The sequence below is a fragment of the Rhipicephalus microplus genome, chromosome 6 (genome assembly GCF_043290135.1).
Source record: "Rhipicephalus microplus isolate Deutch F79 chromosome 6, USDA_Rmic, whole genome shotgun sequence".
Lineage (NCBI taxonomy): Eukaryota > Metazoa > Arthropoda > Arachnida > Ixodida > Ixodidae > Rhipicephalus > Rhipicephalus microplus.
In genome coordinates, this window is record NC_134705.1 from 121141727 (window position 1) to 121164819 (window position 23093).

Below are 23093 nucleotides of genomic sequence, written 5' to 3' on the forward strand. Positions count from 1 at the left end.
ACAAAAACCGTGCACTCGTTTTACTACTTTTATGAGTCCTCAACGCTTTTGTGAAATAAAAATTTGAGCGCAAATTTACGTTTAAAGTTAATAAAATTGCGCAATTGTAAGATCACTGCAGCTACGGAGCTGTTGTCGTTGCAGCGACGTGCGTGCGGGCCGAATCTGTTGTAGCAGCAGACATGGCGCTGTTGGATGGAGTGCTCGCAAATTACCAGCTCCTCTCCAAGGAATGGAGCAGGAAACCGCCCGATCTGAAGAAATGCGGCGAGTTGTTGGGCAATTTGAAAGTAAGTGCCTCAGGTCCCGTGTGCGCTCGTTGGTTGCCGTCGTGGGGTGCCGTTAACGATGGTTACGCCGGCAATTAAGCCTAGGCGCTCCGTGAACCCGGCGAAAATGCCATGTCACGGCTGCGGGTGAAGCAACCGTGCTCGTTCTGTATTGGGAAACAAATTTGGCGAAAAACAGTGGATCTGAAAAGACGCCACGTCGTGATACGAAGTGGCCCCGTTCGCATGTGACACCGCTGAATGCTTCGCATCGTGCTTTTCGGAAGGAGGTTCTGTGCGTGCGCTAATGCTTGTGCTTTTTGTTCTCTCCTTTCACTCTAGGTTACATTGACGCAGTTGCCATTCTTGCCCACTTCAGACACGTCAGTATCAAAGAGGGAGCTCCTTCTAGCACGTAAGTATTGTGCGTTTTTTTTTTTGTTTCAAGTTTAACTGATTTGTGCTCCGTTTGTACCACTCGGAAACCGGCTGTCTTGACTCGTTCTCTGCGAACTAGCGCGTTTGTCGAGAGCGGTCTCACTATTAACAGCGCGAGCTGTTTTTCCTTTCTAAAAGCCGCTTTCGTTGGGAGTGGCCGCGCGTATCGCGAGTCATCGTGGCCTTCGGTTGTCAAGTAGACGACCGCGGTCAACTACCCCCCGTACCCTCCCTCGTTACCCTTCTTGACGCTAAGCTGTGTATACCAAGCAGGAAGAGAAACGTGGAGTTCTGTTAACGCTGTTACAAGCTACATCTAAGAGTCTCCTCGCTTGTACCAGCTTATGTTGAGCTTTTGGTTAGCATATATAGCTAGGGATAATACCAGAGAGAGCACAAATCGCTGCATATAAAATCCTTCAGGTGTTGCCAATGTCCTTTCGGCTAGCGTCACCAGACACACATGGCGAAGCTCGCGTACCTCAACTGCACTAATAGTGGTGAAAAGCTACAAAAGTAAGCTTCAATAGATCTGGGCTCGTGACGAACACCAAAGCCACGCGTTTCAGCTGTTCGGTTAAGCATTTGTGTGCTGTGCTTAGTTGCTCTTTTTTTTTTTTTCGCTGTGCAGGCAGAATCACACTTGTCTAGAGTATCCAGCCAGCTGCCGTTTTCTGCAAAAATAATCAGCCGTCTGCTTAATGATGACAGACAGTCATACCGCATGCTAAGTCCACGTGCTATAATTCCAGCATGAACGGAAGCTTGTTGCTAATGTGAAGTAAGAATCCCGGCTGCGGCGGCTGCATTTCCGATGGAGGCGGAAATGTCGAGGCCCGTGTGCTCAGATTTGGGTGCACGTTAAAGAACCCCAGATGGTCAAAATTTCCGGAGCCCTCCACTACGGCGTCTCTCATAATCATATGGTGGTTTTGGGACGTTAAACCCCACAAATCAATCAATGTGAAGTAAGAGCAGCCAACGACAACAGCGTACGTAGGCACACGCATGAGTGCGATTCTGTCTGTCCTCTTCCAGCGTCCTTTACCAGTTGACCATGTCACGGTTGCTTCCGAGAATATGTGCTGCCCTGCGTGTGAACTCACCCAGATGCCCCCCCCCCCCCCCCCCTTTTTTTTGTCGCAGGTGACATACTCGAAATTGGCGCCCAGTGGAGCATCAAGACTCGCGACATACCGTCCTTCGAGCGTTACCTGGCTCAGCTGAAGTGCTACTACCTCGACTATCAGTAAGTGGATCCGGGTCACCAATGGTGCTTGCCACCATCAGCACAGCTGGAGTGAATGCTGAGTGCTAGAAAACTGTATGGAAATGGAAGAGCAGAGTCATTCATTATGAAACAACAAGCAGCGTTATTGACGAAGCACTGTGCACATTTGTGCAGGTTTTGTATAGCATGATGATTGCAGTTGAGACGTCCCCCGCTACGCCACCGATCGCCAAAGAGAGGGAAGAACACTCAACCCCTTTTCTATCTGATTCCCTCTTGGCTACGTGTCTCAATCATTTCTCACATACAGGGATTCGTGCTGGGGCCGAGAAGTAAGAGACGCTACGACTTGTTTCTGTTTACTGATTCATTAAATTTAATACTAACGTAAAACATCGTATACCGCGTACATCAACCACTACAATAAATTATAACACATGATTTGGACATTTGCGACATGCGACGCCGGATACATAAGGGAAATAACGGTGCCAATACAAAGGTGCCTCAATACAAAGTAAACACACGACGATACAAATGATAAAGCCACAAATTAACAAAACCGCGCAATGTCTCAATTCGCCACCTCCCTTCCCGCAAAGTTACTCTAAATAAGGTGCATAAAGTCCGTCTCACGAAAGGTCCATGTTGACGGGGGCCTCGGAGCTGGTTGTTCAAATCGGGACCGAAGGTTGGTTCTTTCCGTCGCGGTCTGATCTGTCTCCTTCCGTCGCCGTCTTCATCGTCTTCGTCATCGTCGCCTACGTCGTCCCTCTTAGTGGTTTCCATCTTAGCTTCTCTACCATTTCGACCTCATCGCATCATCTCTCTGACTCCCTTCGACTCTTCACATCGTATCTCTCCGGACTCCCAAGCTCGTCTCGTAGTCCCCTTTTTGTAGGACCCGACTCCGCCCTACCGGGGCACCAAACCAGTCCGCCACTCCACGCGGCATATTTTTTTTTCTCAGTCCGAGTGTATCCTCTTCGGCGGCCGCCCCCGCGGCCTACACCAGTAGAAAACCCTCTGCCAAACAAAGCCGAGCAAGTAACGAGGTACAAACTCAAGCCTCAGGGAGAGTGATGAGCGAACCGTCCGATGACACTTTAATTACGGGCGAACAATGGTCCCGATGTTTTCGGTACTTGGCGAGCCGTTTCAACGTTTCTATGCAGCTCAGTGTCTCCCACGAAATTCTCCGTAGCCGCCGCTTCTTCGTCGTTCACCGTCACGGGCGGCCATCCGCGCAGAACGCAGTAAGAGCCCTGGCGCCACGGAGACTGGCTGAAAGGCATAATGGACCCGGCACAGGCGCTTGCCGCAAAGGTCGCTTTCCCCGAACCAACAAAAGGTGTTCTGCTGCTCCCCCATGCCACAGATCTGAAGGGTGCGTGCCGATTATTGTACTCTGTCACACCATCTGTAGACGACAAGGCGCCGCCCGGTCCACGACTTTGCGTGGGGGAGCCCGTGAGAATAGTAGACATAATCCTTCTGGTACTTAACTCCGGAATGCCCTTTATGCGTGGGTTTGAAAACGAGCGCACACATCTCGAAAGGAGCGGGGTTCAGTCCGTGTTTGCGGGGACGTCACAATCCCTTCATCTTGCAGAAGAATTTTCCCAGCGGGGAAATTCAAACGAGAGAAATGCGGGCGCATAACGCCTTCGGGTTGCGCAGCGAAATCGAGACACTGCGGCAGTCTTAGGAATACGATACACGAACGCAGTACACTTGTGATTCAGCCGTGGCGGTGGCGCGTCGCTGAGAGGAACCAAGGTGTGGTTGTCGCTGAATCATCACCCACCACGAAGCAGTTTGATTCCGTATTTCTACCGCGCACAACACACTTGAAACCTTCAGAATCACTGCAGAAACTCGTGGATGACGCGTGGACAAACCGCACACTGGTCGCAGCTGCTAGTCCGATGGTTTGGCACGCAGCGTTCAGTCATGAGTGCGGAAGGTTCACTACCATGCGAGCACAACATACACTTCGCCCGCACTGTCCACTCTCGGCACAACCAAACAGAGTATACACACATTTCATTACGCTTTCATTCGACGCATGCACAAACTTTTAAGATCTTATCTAACATTTCAAACCAAACGAAAAGCGGGATGGCGGGACAACATTGGTCATACACACAGCAACACCGAATTACCCTCGCGTACCATCTCCTGCCTGGCCTCATTTCAAAACATAATCAACAAAATAAAACAAGTGTACAAGCCAAAGCTAAACAAAATAAAAGAAAACTTAAACTCGACACAAGGCCTCCACTAAAATAACAAGCACAATGACCAAACAAAATTTACAGAACAAAAATGACATACAACATTGCGGAATCTTCTGACCCTTGCCGATCCCCGAGCGCTCAGCGTCTACCCGTAGGCAGACCTCTTCCTCGACTCCGAGTCCCGGACCCTCATTAGATGGTCCGAACTTCAACCTACTCAACTCAGTCGCGGAGTGCGAAGCTATCTGACAAGACGACCGCTGCGCATGCCCGGGTTTGGTGCGGTGTACATCCAGTATGCTGCAGTTCCCCTTTGGCCCCACAAAAACCACCCCTTTGCAATCTAGGCATTCCTCAATCTCATCTACTCTCTTCAACGTTCGGTCTACCACCGTGTCGACCAGGACTCCGACAACTGCATCCTTAGAAAACCCATTCTCATCCAACTCCATATCTGCTACTCCTAGTGGTAATGCCTCATCGTCTTGTGGGACCTTCGTGGTAGAAACCGCAGTTAAACCGTCTGCACACGCTCCAGCGACCTCGACAACCTTTCTTTCACCCAGTGGCACCGGGGTGTCAGCTTTCCTCTCAAACACACACTCGCTCAATGGCGGAACATCCTCCTCGATCACGGAAATTACATTAACCACCTCCGCACACGCTGAACCGTGACTCATTTTTAGGGAGCTTATTTCCTCGCGGATATTTACGACTGCGATTGACCTCTGCGCGTCAACGTCATGAGAAGGGGTTGCGTCTAGGTTTCCAGATTCGACTTTTCCCGTCCTCTCCTTGCCTTTGTGAATGCGGCCGCCACCCGTCGAATTCCAATTTCGTCGCCGGTACCGGTGGCATTCTCGCCGAAAGTGACCAATTCTGCCACAGTTATAGTACCCGCCGGGATAAGGGAGTTGCTTCGGTAATTCCTGCCGATTTTGTTCCGCCTTATTGCGTACTGCCAAGCTCTCCACAAGTTTTTCGAGGCGGTCAAGGCGGCTATGCATCTCATCAACATCCGTGTCCTCTTCTACGTTTCGAATGGGTAACGAGTGGTTGCTCGACACTTTCTCATTCTGTTCCTCCTTGACCGCTATGGCAATGGCCTCGCCAAACATTTTTGGGTCTCGAGAGAGAACAAATCTGCGGACCGGATCCCTCAGGCCTAATAAAAATTGCAAGAGCAATTGTTCGTCTAGAATTTCGCGGCGCAGTGAAGCTTTCACCGGATCTTGACTATCGGAGCTCGCCAGGGTGGCGGTCCCGAGGATGCGCAAGCGACTTGCAAATGACCGCACCTCCTCCTCTGCCCCCTGCCTCGCGTTTAAAAACCGCTCCGTTTTAAAGATAAGTGGCTCTGTATCGAACCTCTTGAGGGCCAAATATTTGAATTCAGAAAAATTTGAAGCCGCAGCGACGCCGTCATCCCAACACGCAAAATCGTGCACCGCGTCTACCATCTTGCATCGTGCTATGCAGATCAGCTCATTATCCCGCCATCCACCCAAGCGACCAACCTGCTCCAAAATTTCAAAGAAGACCCCAACATCCGGACCCGTATCACCTCCCGTAAACGACGGAACCATATCCGCTAACATTAACGCACTCATTTCGAGTAGGTCGTCTCTGTCGGTCATCTTATTAGCTTCCTCGTTCATTTTGCCGCCTCTCCTTCCCTAGTACGAGGGTGAAATCTCGCACCGTTGCCCCAGCAGTAATCCCACCGCTGCCACCACTTGAGACGTCCCCCGCTACGCCACCGATCGCCAAAGAGAGGGAAGAACACTCAACCCCTTTTCTATCCGGTTCCCTCTTGGCTACGTGTCTCAATCATTTCTCACATACAGGGATTCGTGCTGGGGCCGAGAAGTAAGAGACGCTACGACTTGTTTCTGTTTACTGATTAATTAAATTTAATACTAACTTAAAACATCGTATGCCGCGTACACCAACCACTACAATAAATTATAACACATGATTTGGACATTTGCGACATGCGACGCCGGATACATAAGGGAAATAACGGTGCCAATACAAAGGTGCCTTAATACAAAGTAAACACACGACAATACAAATGATAAAGCCATAAATTAACAAAACCGCGCAATGTCTCAATTCGCCACCTCCCTTCCCGCAAAGTTACTCTAAATAAGGTGCATAAAGTCCGTCTCACGAAAGGTCCATGTTGACGGGGGCCTGGGAGCTGGTTGTTCAAATCGGGGCCGAAGGTTGGTTCTTTCCGTCGCGGTCTGATCTGTCTCCTTCCGTCGCCGTCTTCATCGTCTTCGTCATCGTCGCTTACGTCGTCCCTCTTAGTGGTTTCCATCTTAGCTTCTCTACCATTTCGAGCTCATCGCATCATCTCTCTGACTCCCTTCGACTCTTCACATCGTATCTCTCCGGACTCCCAAGCTCGTCTCGTAGTCCCCTTTTTGTAGGACCCGACTCCGCCCTACCGGGGCACCAAACCAGTCCGCCACTCCACGCGGCCTATCTTTTTTTCTCAGTCCGAGTGTATCCTTTTCGGCGGCCGCCCCCGCGGCCTACACCAGTAGAAAACCCTCTCCCAAACAAAGCCGAGCAAGTAACGAGGTACAAACTCAAGCCTCAGGGAGAGTGATGAGCGAACCGTCCGATGACACTTTAATTACGGGCGAACAATGGTCCCGATGTTTTCGGTACTTGGCGAGCCGATGTCCAGACCGTTTCAACGTTTCTATGCAGCTCAGTGTCTTCCACAAAATTCTCCGTAGCCGCCTCTTCATCGTTCACCGTCGCGGGCGGCCATCCGCGCAGAACGCAGTAAGAGCCCTGGCGCCACGGAGACTGACGGAAAGGCATAATGGACCCGGCACAGGCGCTTGCCGCAAAGGTCGCTTTCCCCGAACCAACAAAAGGTGTTCTGCTGCTCCCCCATGCCACAGATCTGAAGGGTGCGCGCCGATTATTGTACTTTGTCACACCATCTGTAGACGACAAGGCGCCGCCCGGTCCACGACTTTGCGTGGGGGAGCCCGTGAGAATAGTAGACATAATCCTTCTGGTACTTAACTCCGGAATGCCCTTTATGCGTGGGTTTGAAAACGAGCGCACACATCTCGAAAGGAGCGGGGTTCAGTCTGTGTTTGCGGGGACGTCACACAGTAGAGCTGTAGCAAATGAACTGCATTGATGTTTCCGTGTCACTGTCCGTATGCAGTGTAAAAAGCGACTTCAATAGATTTCTTCTGTCAATCCCTAGAGGGAATCATGGTTTAATCAGCTTAATGCTTGCATTGTGTATCTTAAACTGTGGACTCTTAAAACTGTAGAGTGGAAAATGTGAGGCATTAAATGAAAAAAATTTAGGCAGGTTTGCATAAGTGGTGCCCGAACTTAACGAACAGCGTAGTTGGGCGGCCTTGCTTGTTTTTCTGTTACTTCCTCTTTTATTCTGTTATTGTATCTTCTCATTTCTGTTTTTCTATTTTTTCTTCCCTTTGTCTGCCTGTTTCTCTCCTATCTCTTTCATTTATTTCCTCTGCATTTCTCTTATTCGCGTTTGTCTGGACACATGCATTGTAGAAACACTTACATTGCACATTCAGTGTGACAACCTCAATGGGTCTGCTTGCCGCCGGTCTTAATATCTGCAATATTACTAAGGGATACTCAAAGAGATACTCATCTGCAAGGTGGATACACACAACCCTGCACCAACAGGCGCGCACACCGGGCTGACTTAGTGGGCTGGATGGAGAACATGGCCGAGCGCATGGCGCGAGACGATTTTGCTGGTCGTGAAGGCAAATGGCTGCTGCGCTTCAGTCGTCGAGATGAGGCCTCCGCGGGCTTCTTCAGCTGTATTCAATTGTTGTTGTGTTGCTGCCTGGTTCAGTGCAGAGATTAAGTGTCAACATGGGGCAGAGCTCACGCGAAAGTCATCCTCATTGCAAGTTGTGTGTTGATGTTGCGCCCGCAGGAACGACTTGCCCGAGTCCGCACAGAAGTACGAGCTGCTGGGTCTCAACCTCCTCTGCCTCCTGGCTCAAAACAGGGTTGCTGAATTCCACACGGTGAGATCATTTCAGATTCGTTGAGACTGTCCTTGTGAACCATACTTCACATTCAGGCAGCATCCTTATCTTTGCCTAAAGAGGTACTACACACCATCTCTCAATGTAAACCGTTAAAGTTGTTGGGTGCCCGATGAAGAACGTTTTGCCACGAAAATTTTTCGAATCGGTTCATTGCGAGCGGAGAAAACGGGTTATTTGAAGCGGCATGAAATGAGGGTGAGAGGAGGCGATCTCGAAATCTTTGCCGCTCCTCCGCGTAGCCTTCACAAGCCAAATCTCTTCCCCACACTCTCCGGCATATGACCAAGAGGTGACGTGCGCATGACGTGCCCGAACAAGCCCAGCCCCGTGTACGCAAGCGGCGTTGCTTTGTTGACCAGCGTTATTTATTGGTCTTCTGCCTGTTTCTACGGGCTTGTTTGGAAACGCTGGCTTAGACGCGGTAGAGTACATGAGCACAATCAGTGCGCGAACGCGTAGGAGCGTTCCACGGCGGTCGTCTGCTCAATGCGCTGACCGTGGGGACCCGACAGCATGCGAAATGCTGGCACATTAGCCCCGCATCTCGTAGCACTTCACGGGAAAAAGTGCAAGAAAAACGCGCACAATTTTTTATTGCGTCTCATTATTTATTTCAAGTTTTATTCATCTCTTAAACCAACAAATACATAACTACGCATGTTGTGTTAAATAATTTTTGCCATGTCACGTATACTGTTGACAACGTCAGAGCAGAGTTGTCTACGTAGAGGACCAACGTCACTGCATTGCCATGTACGTAGGGCCATTCCTACGCCTACGTCATGCCTTCATTCTCTACGCGTGTGCCGGCACAGGGAAGAGGGAACAGCTGTCATCTTGAAATTTGACCCCTTTCCGTGGCGCGTAGCGTTGCATAGTTTGGCAGACATGATCATGAACGCCTCGTCTACGCATTGCGCTTGTCAGCTCAAAATTGTCAAACCTGGTGAGTGGCCCTTTAAAGGGACATTATATAGGCAAATATTAAGTCAATGTGAGTTGTTCCAGTATTGTTCCAAAAGCATCATACTGCTTGTTTTCTGCAGAGCTACTTAGCTTGAAAAAAACAAAAAAAAACATGGATTACTTTTTTTGGTTGCTGTGGGATTGTAGTGAGACCACCCACCTCTAAAAGCGGGTTTGTGATGTAGCAATTTCTACACAGCCAGCACGGCATGGCAAAACAAAACTTTTGAACGACCCGTGTCGTTCTCACAATGTTCATTTTTTTTCGTTATGAGTAATCATACTGGAATGTGCAAGCTGCATTTGATTCAGTCTTGTCATGCACTGAGGTGTCTAATTTTATCATGGATAATTTGAATACTACAGGTTATAATTGTACCGAGGGCCTTCTACCTCATTGGGCTACTGGCCTTTTCTAGGTGTCAGTAGTAGAAGCAAGCATTGTACCGCAAAAAATTTCGGTTCATATTATTTATCATCTAAAATTGAAGTGGAAACCATGTTTCTAAGTTGTCTTAGGGTATGTAAAATCTTTTTGCATTTTTGGATGAAAGCAAGATGCATGGGATTAACAGAAATTTCTCATCTTGTGTATGATTTTGAAAAACAGTCATACCTTATTGTAACAAACTTGAATCTTGCACAAAAGTAAGTTTGTTATATCTGAAAATTTGTTATAAAGTTATATTCTTAACACAGAACTATATATTTTTTTCCTTATCTTTAATCATACTGGAATACACAAGCTGCATTTAATTCAGTTCTGTCATGCACTGAGATGTTCTATTTTATCGTGGACAATTTGAATACTATCCCTGTTTATTCACACAGTGTGTCAATGCTACGACAACAAATCTGGAGTCATGAGTTCGAAGCGTGTGGTTTTAGCAGGCCAAGTCACCACTGCTAGTTCTTTTACAGCAAAAGCTCTTATAAGAATACTTTTCGGGTCACACATAGTTTTCCGTTGCCGCCGCCGCCGGTGTCCGTAACCACATCGCGCAAAATTAGAAAAACAACCTTGCACTAATGACACAGTGGGGCTCGAACCCGAGTCTGCTGGGTGCCAGCTCAATATTCTACCACTGAGCTACACCGTTGCTTGTGACTTGCTGTCACACTTGCCTTAAGCTGGCTTGATGTCGGGAAAGCAATCGCATTGATTAGACTTATGAAGCGTTTTACAGCAGCAAAAGAACAACCAGTCGTTGCACAATGCAAATAGCGTAACAAGTGGGCCGTCCAATGCTCCAAACCATCACAAAAGCTTGTTCTTGTTCCCCCATCAACTGTGGCGCATACCCCATTCAGCCATAATTCCTCATCATAACATCAGCCACTGTATGGACAATTGGCTCAAAATTTCTCGCAAATGTTTAGAGGATACCACACTTCTCAGAAGAATGACAAACAATAGCATAGTGAATGCCGGCCTACTACCCAAAAGGTAATTAATAATTCCCTGGTGGGTACCAAGCAAGTGTGCTTGCAGTTGTTACCCAATGAGTGTTTTGAAAAGGCTCTGAAAGGCCGCTCTTCTAGCTTTTCTTGCGACTACTGTGCTGCGCCTACCGCGCAGGCATGGTGTCTTTTTCCTTGCATTTACTATGAATAAAGGGACACTGAAGAGCATGCACTGAGGAGCAGTTCTTGTCTTTTATATGAGGTTTCTTATAAGCAGGGTACAACGTTTGCATTTTATCAGCCCTTGTTTTAATGTAAGCACCAGAGTGTCTCTTGTAACCATTTGTCTCTTACTTCGGTATCTCCTATAAATGGGTTCGTTATATCGAGGTTTGAGTTTATTGATTTGAGGGATTTGGCTAAACACAGAGAAGAAAGTGTCGAAAGTTTGAGGAATACTCACCAAGTCTCGTAATCTTCACCGCTGCTAGTATCCTGCATTGGTGAACAAAACTGGAAACCGCCAGGAGTCTGTTTGTATACAGCAAAGAGGTCGATGTACCCAAATGTCCCACAGGTGTTCTGTACTTTCTGGATCACTAAATTTCCTACGTTCATAGTATCGACATTTTTTAAGCATTCTGAAGCATTCGTTCTTTACTCAAACAAATTGGTTAATTCGAGAGACCTACAGAAATGGAGATAAAAAACATCTGTCACACTGCAAACTCCACTGTTTTAAGGTTTGGCTTCGTAGCGCATCTTGATCAGGTATTATTGCGAGTAAGATTGTGACTTCAGTTCTTGACTGTTGTTATCATTGGTCAGCTGTCGTTCATATCAGGGCAGCTTTGAAATGCATCCCCCTAGTTACTCGGGGAAAGCATGCGCGTTTTGTTTGTTTCGTAATTTTTTTTAGCACAACCCGAAACTTTGTTCCTGATTAATCGAGCTAGCAGCCTTCGTAGCTCTGCGCTGTAATCACCAGCAAAATGTTACACTACGCCATCGCAACATGGTAACTTATGCACAATCATATTTCCGAAGAACTTATTAGTGGCGTTCCCTGCCTGCATTATGAACAAGCATCACCGACTCCATTCAGTTTAAGATTGACTTTATACCTGAATACATCCTTTATGTTTTGTTCAGCAAGTGATTTATTTTGCTTGTGCCGGTCAATAAAGTTATTGTTCACCGTTTGCTTTATTATGTCATAAATTGTTAGCATTATTAATCATTGTGCCTGAATCATTTGGTGTATTTGTATGAAACATGCCTTTTTTCCCTTTTTTCTTGTGTGTTGGTGTTGCCCTCTATAATGTTAGCCTGTAGGTGAAGTTAATAAATGTACAGACTCAACAAGTGTAGAAAAAAACTGATGTTGACGATGGCACCCAGGAGCTCGAGCTTCTTCCTGCGAAGGAGATCCAGAGCAACGTGTACATTAACCATCCAGTCCGCCTTGAGCAGTTCCTCATGGAGGGCAGCTACAACAAGGTATGACTGGGGCAGGGGCCTATCTGTGTGCCTCCTTCGCTTCATCATAGAATTCAGGGCTTAGCTTTCCACAACGTAGAGTTGTGCATGGGTTTACGCTACTTTAATAAAAATGTGGAATTTTCGTAAATGTTGATGTAAACGAAGCCACCCAACTGATGCCCACCACTTGTGGGTTTTGAAATATTGCTCTGTACAGACGCAGAAAAAAGCAGAGCTAGCTAGTGAGTGTCTGATGAAGAAAACGTCATTAGCAACATCGGGATGGGCCGACGGAGGCTCACTCGTTGCAGAGCCAAACACCTAAATCCATGCGAGGTGACGAGCGGGGCGGGTCGGCTTCGACGGGGTTAGTGACAGCTTGGACGGCTGTCGAGGAATATTAATTAAGCCTTGTTGACGTGAAGTGTTGAAGGCGAAAAACTTTGAGGGAACACTAAAGTGAAATGAGTATAAATAAAACACTGGGCTGAGAGTAGTGGTTGCGTCCAAACTGTGGCAGCAAGAGCTGGACAGGTGCAGGGGCACCGTTGCAGCATCCATAGGCTAGGCAGCTCTAGCCTGTGTCTCGTGCAGTGCTGGTGATGTGGCTGCAGCGCTGGCCATTCCTTTTCACGACACAGTCAATTTCAGACTGGTAAAGATCTAAAAACACTGTTGTCAATTTCACCCCCATATGTTTGTTAATACTATAAGAGAAAATTAGCATCAGAGTTACATTTTTAAATGTCACTCCAAATTCTCCGCAGGTCACATCAAGAATTTCAAACCTCTTTTCCCGTATTTTGGCAGCATCTGTTTAGTGAAATACCCTGAAACATGATGTGCTACATGTTTTGTGCCTGCAGAGGCTACTGTGCTGCATACTCACCTGTTTGGAATAACCTAGGCTCTAGTAGGCAGCGTTAAAATCTCTGACGTCATGGTGATCGCTCGTGGAACCTCAAGGTGGTGGCGGCAATTTCGTTTTTGTGCGTCTTCTCGCAGCATGCATGATGATTCAGGCATTCTAAAACCTTAATTTACTTATACGAGAAAAGTTGTTTTTTGCAGAATGCGCTTTTAACCCTTTACTGCTTAGTGTCTCGTATTCACAACATACCGAAAAACTTTGGGCAGGCAAGTCACGTAATGTGTGCCGCCTTTAATGCTGGCTGTCAATTGCACACAGGGAGCGTATTTTTCACCTTGTGAAATCTAGCACTGTTTCGTGTTATGTATTTTATAGGTTTGTGCGAATAGTGAATTTTAGGTTTGAAGCGAACAGTCATCTTGATCGAATAATTTTGAATTAAATCCGAATGGTATGTATGACATATAAAAAAGAGGGAATATTTATTATGATTTAACTAACCTGCACAATATTTCTTTTAAATTGAAATAGATGTTCTATGCAAATTTCATTTTTTTTTTGTTCAAAGTAAGTCTAAACATCCTTGAGTAGTAGTTTCAATAGGCTGCGAGTGATAACCTGTAAGATACTTAACGTTTTAAAATTTATTATACTTGGAGCGTATAAGCCGTCATAAAAGCGTAATAAAGGCCCGCTGTGGTGGTCTAGTGGCTAAGGTGCGCGGCTGCTGACACGCCGGTCGCGGGATGGAATCCCAGCTGTAGCCTCTGTACTTTCGATAGAGGCAAAAATGCTGAGGCCCGTATCTTCAGATTTGTGTGCACAGTAACCCCAGGTGGTTGAAATTTCCAGAGCCCTCCACTACGGCGTCTCTCATTATCGTATGGTGGTTTTGAAACGTTCAACCCCACATATAAATCAACTAGCTTAATAAAATGAATTGATTTGAGGGTAATATGTCTGCAGCACTTTTTCAAGTAGCCATGGAGCCAGTAAACATGTTTGTTGCCTCGCAAATTTACTGCCACAAAGTTTCTAGAATCAGTCTAGTACGAGCGGAGTTAAAAAAATTTGTCGCATGCTGCAATTACATTCTCCCTTCTCGTCCCGACGAAATAGCTGGAAGCTGAGCAGGGAGGAACGGCACGGCGAAAGAAAGTACGTCACACGCCCCTCGTGACCTTGAGCACCTTTTTTTTTTTTCTTCGAATACGCGGCTTTTTAGTGCAATCACGCACACCTTGTGGACAAGCGGCGGCCCCGGTAACGACGAACGTGCCATGCTCATATCAGCCAATGGCTGCCACCAGAGCCATATATTCCTTCTTGGCTGTGACAAGTCATTTTTGAGCTTGTATAGTGTCATTTGCCGAGGGAAGAAAGCAATTTTTAGCTTCCAAAATGTTATTGTGAATTAAAGGCCGTATGCTGCGCTATAATATTTGCCTCGTGTGTTCTCGGTAGTCTCGACTACCGAAGGGCAGCGTTTTTTGACCATGCTCAGTTGAGTGCTGCAGGGCCCCTTTAAATTTCAAGGTGGGCTTCGTGGCAAAGCAAAATTTTTCTTTAGGATAGATGCTTTCACAGCTCAGCATCCCTATATCGCAGTGAAACCATGTTTACAGGTGGACTAATATACACGTATTCGTTTATTGTGAATATTTCGAAAATATTCGATAATTCAAATTTGAAGCGATTTCGAATACGCAGCTATTCGTTCAAATATTCAAAGCATTCAAATGTTTGCACAAGCCTAGTATTTTATGCTCGAACCAATTGTTCTGTAGCTGATGGTGGAGGGTGCGAAGTGCGTGCAAGAGCACCGATTGCTTGGTTCTTTTTTGCCTGGCTGACACAAGTTCTATCTTCTATAGTTTTGTTTATTTGGTGTGTACACACTCAAAGCATGGCACATGATGTGTTGTGTAGTTCTGAAGTGTGTTTTTCATTGCAAGGCTTTTGCTTGTGTGGCTTGTGGAAAATTCGTGACAATGCATAAAAGTGTACATTAAAGTTGCATTTTAGATAATCCAACTGTAGAATGATTTAAAGCTTGAAAATAAAAAGAATCTTTATTTTCTTCACAAGTTTTATAATTCAGGCACTAAATGGTTCATGGCCACGGTAATCTTGTAGCTTAAGCTCGTGAGCTGTGCCGTAAAGCTTTAAGACTCGGGCTTGTCAAATTTCTCCATGCTGTAATGACAGAATAGGGTCTCTGCCCTCCCCTCTCAGCGATTTTGGGGTGTCTGTCGCTTTCCTTAAGGGGGGACGCGGCTTTGGGATCGCGAAAAATGGCAAAAAAAATCGATTTTTTGAAACTCAAGTTTTCAGTTTCTGGAACCCTTTTTCTATCTGGTTCCAAAATATCTACACTGAAAACCGCGCAGAAGTGCTTCGGAAAATTCGTTTCACCCACCTAGGTAGCAAAAATATTTCTGGAAATGGCGAGAAAACGGCGATTTTCAAAAAATAATAGCTTCGCTATGCTTGGGCCGGGAGCCGGCTTCTTGGGCTCATCGGAAAGAGCATTTTTCCGTGTTTAACTTTCCCGCCTCAGCTGGCTCCTCCCTTTAACAACAAGCGAGCAAAAAGCAAATGTTTGAAGGTCGTTTTGAGGCCCTTGATTGGCCGTGGCCGCCTTGTTGCCTCAGCTCGCCTCGCCATTGGCCCGATGCTCGCTCCGGGAGATCGTCGTCTGCTGCTTGTGCGTCGCGAGGACATGGCTCTCGAAAATCGCCACTTCGTGACGTGTTCACGGCTTGATAATCACTTAAGATATAACTACGCTTTAGTTACGAGCAGTAAGCGGATGCGCGATCAGGTTACTACGAGCGTCAGCGCGGTCTACGAGCGCCGCGCGTCATTGAAGTCGTCTTTAGCCCTAACTCCGCCGACTGCGGGCAGAAACGACCTGCTAGCGCATTCGTGGCGACGTGTTTCTTCGCAAGCAACGAAGCTGTAAGCGGCGGCACGATCTGATTACTACGAGTGGCCGCACCGGATGCACGATCAGATTACGAGCGGGCGCGCGGCGGTCTACGAGTGCGTCGCGTCATCGGAGTCGGCTTTAGGCCTAACTCCGCTGACAGCGAGACTGCGGGCAGGAACGACGCGCAAGCGCACTCTTGGTGACGTGCTTCTTCGCAAGGAATGTACCACATCACTCGCTGGCTCCTCCGAATATTGTACGGGCATTTTACGCATCGGCAGCGGACAACACAGTCAAGCTCGTCACCCCTCCCCCCCCCCCCCTTCAAGGATCGCTCGGAACAGCGGCTAGCAGTTTCGCGCGTCGTCATTCGAAAATGCGATGCCAAGTGCAGTGCGTGCCGATTTTTTGTCTTCGTAGTTACTCATTTCGCGGATCGTCATCGAACGCCGCCGGCAAGTGCATTGCGCGCCGGCTGCACTGTCCTCCACGTGGCCACGCACCCCACGGTCACATGAAGTGCCGTCAGTAAGCTTTTGTGATGCGATTCAGACGTGCTTGGAGCCGTGCTTGATATCTCCACGAACGTCTATGAATGTTCCGAGGTTAATGAATTGCTGTAGATTAGAATTTCCGCGACCGGCTGTATGATGATGCGTTTCACGGCTAGAGCGGCGAAAGAGCATGTGTGAATCAGGGGCACGAATTTTTATATGCCCGTTTCGTGTCATTAATTATACTGCTAGAAATTCCCGTGCCACCAGTCTTCTGCCCATAACTTTGTTATTTGGAAAGAAGGCATAGGCCGTCATGGTGTGATCCATTTTTCTGATGCAATAAACTTCTCTCCAAATAAAAAAAAGTTCAGTGAATACTTGTAATCAAGTACTTAATTACGCTAATTACAACTTCAGCACAAAAAAGTATGTTTAATAATTTCAGTATATGGTTTTATTCAATCACAATCTTTTCTGTCATACTTATCACACCACTCCTTCATACAAAGAACTTGGTTTGAAATTCATACTTGTTCTTTGTAACTCATGAAAAGGAGTCAAATATCACAAGACAAACCTGAGATCACAATTTTTAGGTGTCTTAGAGACGTAAAGAAAAGTTGAAACTTTAAACGCAGCTTTCTCAATACTGTTTTTTTTTTTGACATTATGCTCAGCCCCTCCACATGGCTCAGTGAAGAAATAATTTGTTTCTCGTAACGTATTTGTGGTATCACTTCAAAATTTTTATGAAAGCACTGTGAGGTTATTCTTAGTGTCTGTGCCAATTTTCATCAATATCCAACAAGAAACAAAAAAGTTCATTGAAAAAAAGCCTGTCGAAAACTTCGACAGGCTTTTTCTCACAAGTGTATTTTGGACATTGTGCATTGCTCGTGGAAAGAGTAGCACGAGAATGACTGGACCGATTTTGATTCTGTTTTTTTTCCCTGAATCACTGAACACTGCTTGTGGGTACAGCAATCTTCAATTTCTGTTTTGTGGCCCTGTTATTTTTCTAGACGATGATTTGTCCGTGCAATTGTTTCTGACAATGTGTGTTGGCAGCCATGATGATCTCTAAAAAAAAACGAGAACTTATTAAAAAATTCCGAGAGTGTCATACCCTGTAGCTTTCTTTTGAGTAAAGATCAACATCATTCGCAGCTTCCTGGCATGTTTTGTTGCAGCGCTAGGCTTTCCACGAGCAGACCATGTAATTGGATCGTGTAGCATTATGTAACTTGAGAACTACTGAAGCTATCATGATGAAACTGCATATTTCCCTATTCTAGACACTTATGAGTATGCATGCCAAATTTCATTGCTGTAGGTCAACAAATAAAAAAGTTTTTTTTCAAAGCCACGTCCCCCCTTAAACAACCCGGCATGCTCCAATAGTCGGTCGACTACCTCTGTGGTGGCAGGCCTGTGTGGTAAGCAGTCGCGTTGCATCCCTCTGACAGGTGTTCAAGTCCAAAGACAACGTTCCGGCGGCCAACTACAGCTTCTTCATGGACATTCTGCTGGACACTGTGCGGGACGAGATAGCACGTTGCATCGAGAAGGCCTACGACCGCATCTCCAGCCACGAGGCCACGCGCATGCTCTTCCTGGACTCGCCGCAGCAGACCGACGTCTACGCCAGCAAAGTGAGCTCCTCTGCTTTTGTTAGACACTGCCCGGCTCTTCGTTTGTCCATCCCTGGAAGTCTCCCGGACTGTTAGATGCGGTGCCTTCAGCCATTGGAATGTTTCACACGTAGGAAAACATGAAAAACGGAAGCTGATGTGTGTGCAGCTACGAGAATTTAATGGCACCAATGTTTTCAGAGTGTAAGAGCCGAGGCTCTGATGTGTGTACTTACAGAAAGCCAAGTTCGTAAAATTCTGAATGCGCACCTTCTCCCTTTTTCGAGATATTTAAAATATGCATCAATGATGCAACAAGTGCCCCCTCACCACTCCCGTCATTTTCGCTGTGTCATTCGCCAATTTTACTCGCTTGGCAAGCACAAACAAGAACAGTGGATAAATGCATATTCAAGTAAGTATTTTATTAAATGCGGGTGTGCATTCTTCATTCTCACTGCCTTTTCCGCTGCCATTTTGAATCTCAATCCGCAACTAAGCAACAGCCCCCTCCAAGTCTCATTTCATTATCAGTCACCAAAGGGGAGGTCCTGCTCGGGCTTTTGCGGTAGGCAGAATGAAATTTCATGCCATTTGGCCCTCTCTTCAGTCTTGATTTATTAGGTGTGTCATGAGGCACACTGCGTGTAATCTAATGCCCGCCTCTTTTTGTTTTCTTCCTTTTAATTAGCGAGGGTGGACGGCGACGCACAACGTGTACCAGTTCAGCACGGAAGTGAAGCACACGGAAGACGTCATCTCCACGGAAGACCTAGCGAGCCAAGCCATAGGCTATGCACGGGAACTCGAAATGATTGTCTAGCAGCCCCCACAATTCATTCAGCAGTGCTTGTCTGTCCCTTGCTTTTTTTTTTAATTAAGTGTATAAAATCACTTCCCTTGGTCTTGTGCTTCTCCATTATGGCTCTGATGCCTGCAGGACTGCTTTGGAGTAGGTGAGTATATACAGCAGTGTTGTCAGATGCTCCCTAGCAAACAAACAAGTACTCATCACAAAAGAAGCGGAAACGTAATAAAATCAAGGCATTCTGAAAATTGTTTTGAAGATTAAAATATACATCTCAAGTACAAATGAAAGTTGGTATTGAAGTGATATATAAGCTGTCTAATTGTATTGCACAGCCAAAATATGCAAAACTGTAAGCAAAAACCACTTTTCAATGTTCTCACTGCATTCTTTATTCAGTTGACGGCACGTTTGTCAGTGCACGATTGACATTACTTGTTGATTTTCTGACCATATGTTTGACTTGAACTCTCAACTGGAGGGGTGTGCACAGGGGATGAAGGTCATTGGAGGTCACTCAACTACTCAGTCATTGACAAACATGCCTTTGGCGAATGAGAAAGGCGCATGGGTGAATGTGATGATCAATAAAATAACTATGCATCTGCTGTGAAAATGTGAAAATAAGCTAGGCTTTGTGTTCTGGCACTGCAGTCAGATTGAAAAGCTTGACTGTATGGTGCCTATACCAGTGGTGCTTATGAGCCACGTGCCTTAGAACTGCAAGTACTGGTTATACATGCGTTATGCTCGTCCTAGCTGTTTTCTATGTGTACTTTTTCTGGCGTGGCGTAATGTCTATGAGCCCATGTCAGTTTCTTTTAAGTTCTTAACAAACACGCAGTTCTGCGATGTAAGTCTGAGCAAGCAGTGGAGCTTCTGTGTCACAGCTCCCAATAGACGCTTGCTCTATGGAGTTAACGCCATGGCAGACAATATAACTAGTTGTTGCAGTTCCATCTTGCATCACGTCTCACGCATTCGCAAATAACGCACTGAATTTGGACAAAGCGAGCAAGAAGAAACGCATCGCAAGGGGCTACTCGTGCATCTCGGCTCGCTGCGGCATGTGCGTCGCTTCCGCGATTAGCTTCGGCAACGATACACTAGGGAGTTGTCGATTAGCGTATACGCAAAGCATTGCATTGCGCATGCCTTGTATGTTCACCTTTTGCGAACTGCCGTTGAGTGACTCTCGCTAACGCTATGCCCGCAACGCCCGCTAACTTAGCTTACCCTGTTTGAAAACTCCCTCGCAATGTTCACATACTGTCGCGCCTTTTAGTGAAATTCAAGAGCGTCTTCTCGAGAATGATCAGTGGGCAGACGCTCTCTTGTTCGGCTGTGCTATCATCAGCGTTATCGCGTTCGGAAGAAACGAGCACTAACCACTTTGTATGTTTCGTGCATCAATGAATATAAGGGACCGTCTGTTACGCGATAAATCCTAATTGTTCTTGTGAGACGTGAAGTTTTCGTGAATATACGTGACAACTCGTGCGTTCGATTTATAGGCCGCAGAGTACACATATCAGCTTCGCAAAATTTTCTGTCGCCACATCGGATAAGTAAATGTTATCGTCTGACTTTTGCAGTTGAAACACTTTTTGTTTTACGTGCGCGCAGCATTCGCCAGTGCTTTTGATTGATATGTGGGGCTTAACGTCCCAAAACCACCGTATGATTATTGGAGACGCCGTAGTGTAGGGCTCCGGAAATATCGACCACGCGGGGCTCTTTAACGTGCACCGAAATCTGAGCACACGGGCCTATAACATTTCTGCCTCCATTGGAAATGCAGCCGCCGCAGCCGGGACTTGATCCCGCGACCTGCAAGTCAGCAGCCGAGTATTTTAGCCACTAGACCACCGTGGCGGGGCACCGCCATTGCTTTTGCAGTACGTGAATTTCACAACTTTCATTATACGCGGAAAGTAGCGCAGGCTCGTGATTTGCTCTTCCGAACCTTGGACAACGCTGTGCTGCTTGATATTTACGTCCGTTGATAGACGGCAGCACACTGCAAGCGTTTCGCTCACTTCCTCGATGGATTCGCTTCTTGCCGGGTGTTTTCCGTGCCCAGATAAACGTGGTGAGTGCGCTGTGTTGGTGTTGTGTGGGGTTAGTGGCGCGTTGTTGATGTTATTAAAGTCGTTCGGTGGAGAGAATTCCTCACATTACTTTCAGCAGTGGTGTTGAAAGAAACCGTCTTGACGTCGACAATTTGTCACTGGACGTAGAACGCACCGAGAGTGACAGCGACGATGAACGATCAGCTGTTAGCTAGCTCCCGAGCAGTGAGTTGCACTTGACGTCCCTTCGTAAGTCACTTCGATTGTATTTATTGTATATTATCCTTCAGCGAGCTCAAAATAAAAGCATGGTGTTTCTTCTCCATTTCATGTAGACCAGTTACAGTGGATATTAACGAACTGCCAACATGCTCGAGCTCGACCTGCGAAGCGAAATGATTAGAGCAATGAAACACGCAGTTACAACTGCAATCCACGCCTCCCTGCTATCTTCTCCCGCACTTCACCGGTACCGTCCGAACGACGTTGTGGTTCGGAGAATTTTCACAATTTCAACGTTGCGAAAAGCGTACGCGTGTATTCGTTTCGATATTCGTGTTGCGATCGCGTTGGTGGAACATAACACCTGAGTGCAGTTAGTTGTGCACAATTGGTCTGTGAGACTGTGACACAAGCGCTACTTAAGGGGAAGTTATAAATGCTTGTGTTCTGTGAAGAAGCAACTCCATAGTGCTTACAGTGCAAGTACTGATGAGGGCTTTATATGTTTGCACATCATCAGCACGTTAAACATTCGGTCCCGTGCAATAATGACGGCACTTTCTAGTGGCTCACTACAGCGGTAAATTCGTCAAGCAGGCTCGGCACAAATTATCTCAGAGTGCCGTTGAGTTCATACATCGATTCGATTTCGCGCAGTTTTCCACAGCACGCGCAGGATTACACGAAGTGTCGTTGGTGCACGGTCGATCAGCTGACACTATTGTCAGCTGCACTCGCGTTCACAACGGCCGAGTTCACCAGCAGCATCTCGGCATCCGCACAGGAAACGTCCCACGAGCCCAGAACGCGTCTTCTCGGCGGTAGTTCTAGCGCGAGAACAGAACGACCACAAAGAGACAAGAAGTGCTGTCTCTTTGTCGTCGTTTTGTTCTCGCGCGATAACCATCATGTCATATCAACTATAGCCCAAGCCGCCACACTTCTTGGTGCTGTTGCCATGCGGCGTTGATTCAACAAACACAAAAGAACAATAGCAGTCTCGTGAGCAGGGAACGCATGACAACGCATCTCCTGAGAGGGAGAGAGCGAGCTGAGACATGAGTGGTGTCGGACGCATCCGAGCGAGCGCCTGCGCCGAACCGCGTTTCTTTCTATATGCAGCGACTGTGGGTTCACTTGTATCTTTAATATATATTATAGTTTCCTTTTAAATCGAACCTTGCCTCGATCCATCATTTCGGACATCGCTGACACTAAAGCACCCTTCACACTGCAGCAATAAATTAAGTAGCGGATGTTTAGCAGTTCTTATCGTTTGGTAAGGTACTTTGGTACGATATAGTACATTCATATCTGAGACGATCAAGAGTTGATCCGGTGAAGAGTTCGTCCACCTCTGCTTGTGAATACAGTGAAAATAGCTGCTTCTGCTTGGAAATGCAGTGAAAATAACTTTCATGCTTTGCAAACGCATGCGTTACAACGTAACATACGCGTGATAATGCATGGCACATTGTAATTGGGTGTCAGAACTGTGAGACACTGTACGAGCCAGCGCGCAAACACGAGGACGTGTCGGTGGCCGATAACAAAAGAACATTTACTGAATCACTATATGGCCGAGGACGAGAAATGGCGCTAGTGGCGCTAACAATGTCTGTGACGAACGCAGCGACGCCATAGGCCGCACATTCCTTTCTTTATTGAAAGAAGACCGCTTGACTCTGCACTCGACAAAGCGTCGTGGCTTTTGGTGTTTGCTGGTACTACGCCTTAGTGGTTAGGGTTGTGGTCCCGGGGGCTGTGGTGATGTAGTTGCTGTTAAGCTGTGGGCTCGTATGTGCTCTCAGTTGCGGTGTAATTCTTCCCCATATTTGTTGGCAACGATGTATGATCTCGGTGTTGGGTTTTCGGAGTCTACAATTGCTGAATGCCACCCGGAAATTCGATTGTCAAACAATGACTTCGGATTCAAAATGTAAACGTGCTA

At 46.8% G+C, this 23093-nt stretch overlaps 1 protein-coding gene across 1 annotated transcript; it reads left to right on the forward strand.

The window, feature by feature from the left end:
• Positions 1–137: 137 nt before the first annotated feature.
• Rpn12 (regulatory particle non-ATPase 12) lies at positions 138–19464 on the forward strand. Its single transcript, XM_037418864.2, has 7 exons — positions 138–290; positions 612–684; positions 1854–1956; positions 8140–8233; positions 12029–12127; positions 17876–18061; positions 18732–19464. The coding sequence occupies exons 1-7, from the start codon at positions 183–185 to the stop codon at positions 18861–18863; spliced, it is 795 nt and encodes a 264-aa protein (XP_037274761.2). The 5' UTR covers positions 138–182; the 3' UTR covers positions 18864–19464.
• The last annotated feature ends 3629 nt before the right edge of the window (positions 19465–23093 follow it).

What these genes read in the sequence shown, in the direction of transcription:
- Rpn12 (XM_037418864.2), top strand. Translation starts at nt 183, where the DNA reads ATGGCGCTGTTGGATGGAGTGCTCGCAAATTACCAGCTCCTCTCCAAG. An exon ending in GGGTTGCTGAATTCCACACG is followed by an intron (nt 8,234 to 12,028) that starts GTGAGATCATTT and finishes GATGGCACCCAG; the next exon opens with GAGCTCGAGCTTCTTCCTGC. An exon ending in TGGAGGGCAGCTACAACAAG is followed by an intron (nt 12,128 to 17,875) that starts GTATGACTGGGG and finishes TCCCTCTGACAG; the next exon opens with GTGTTCAAGTCCAAAGACAA.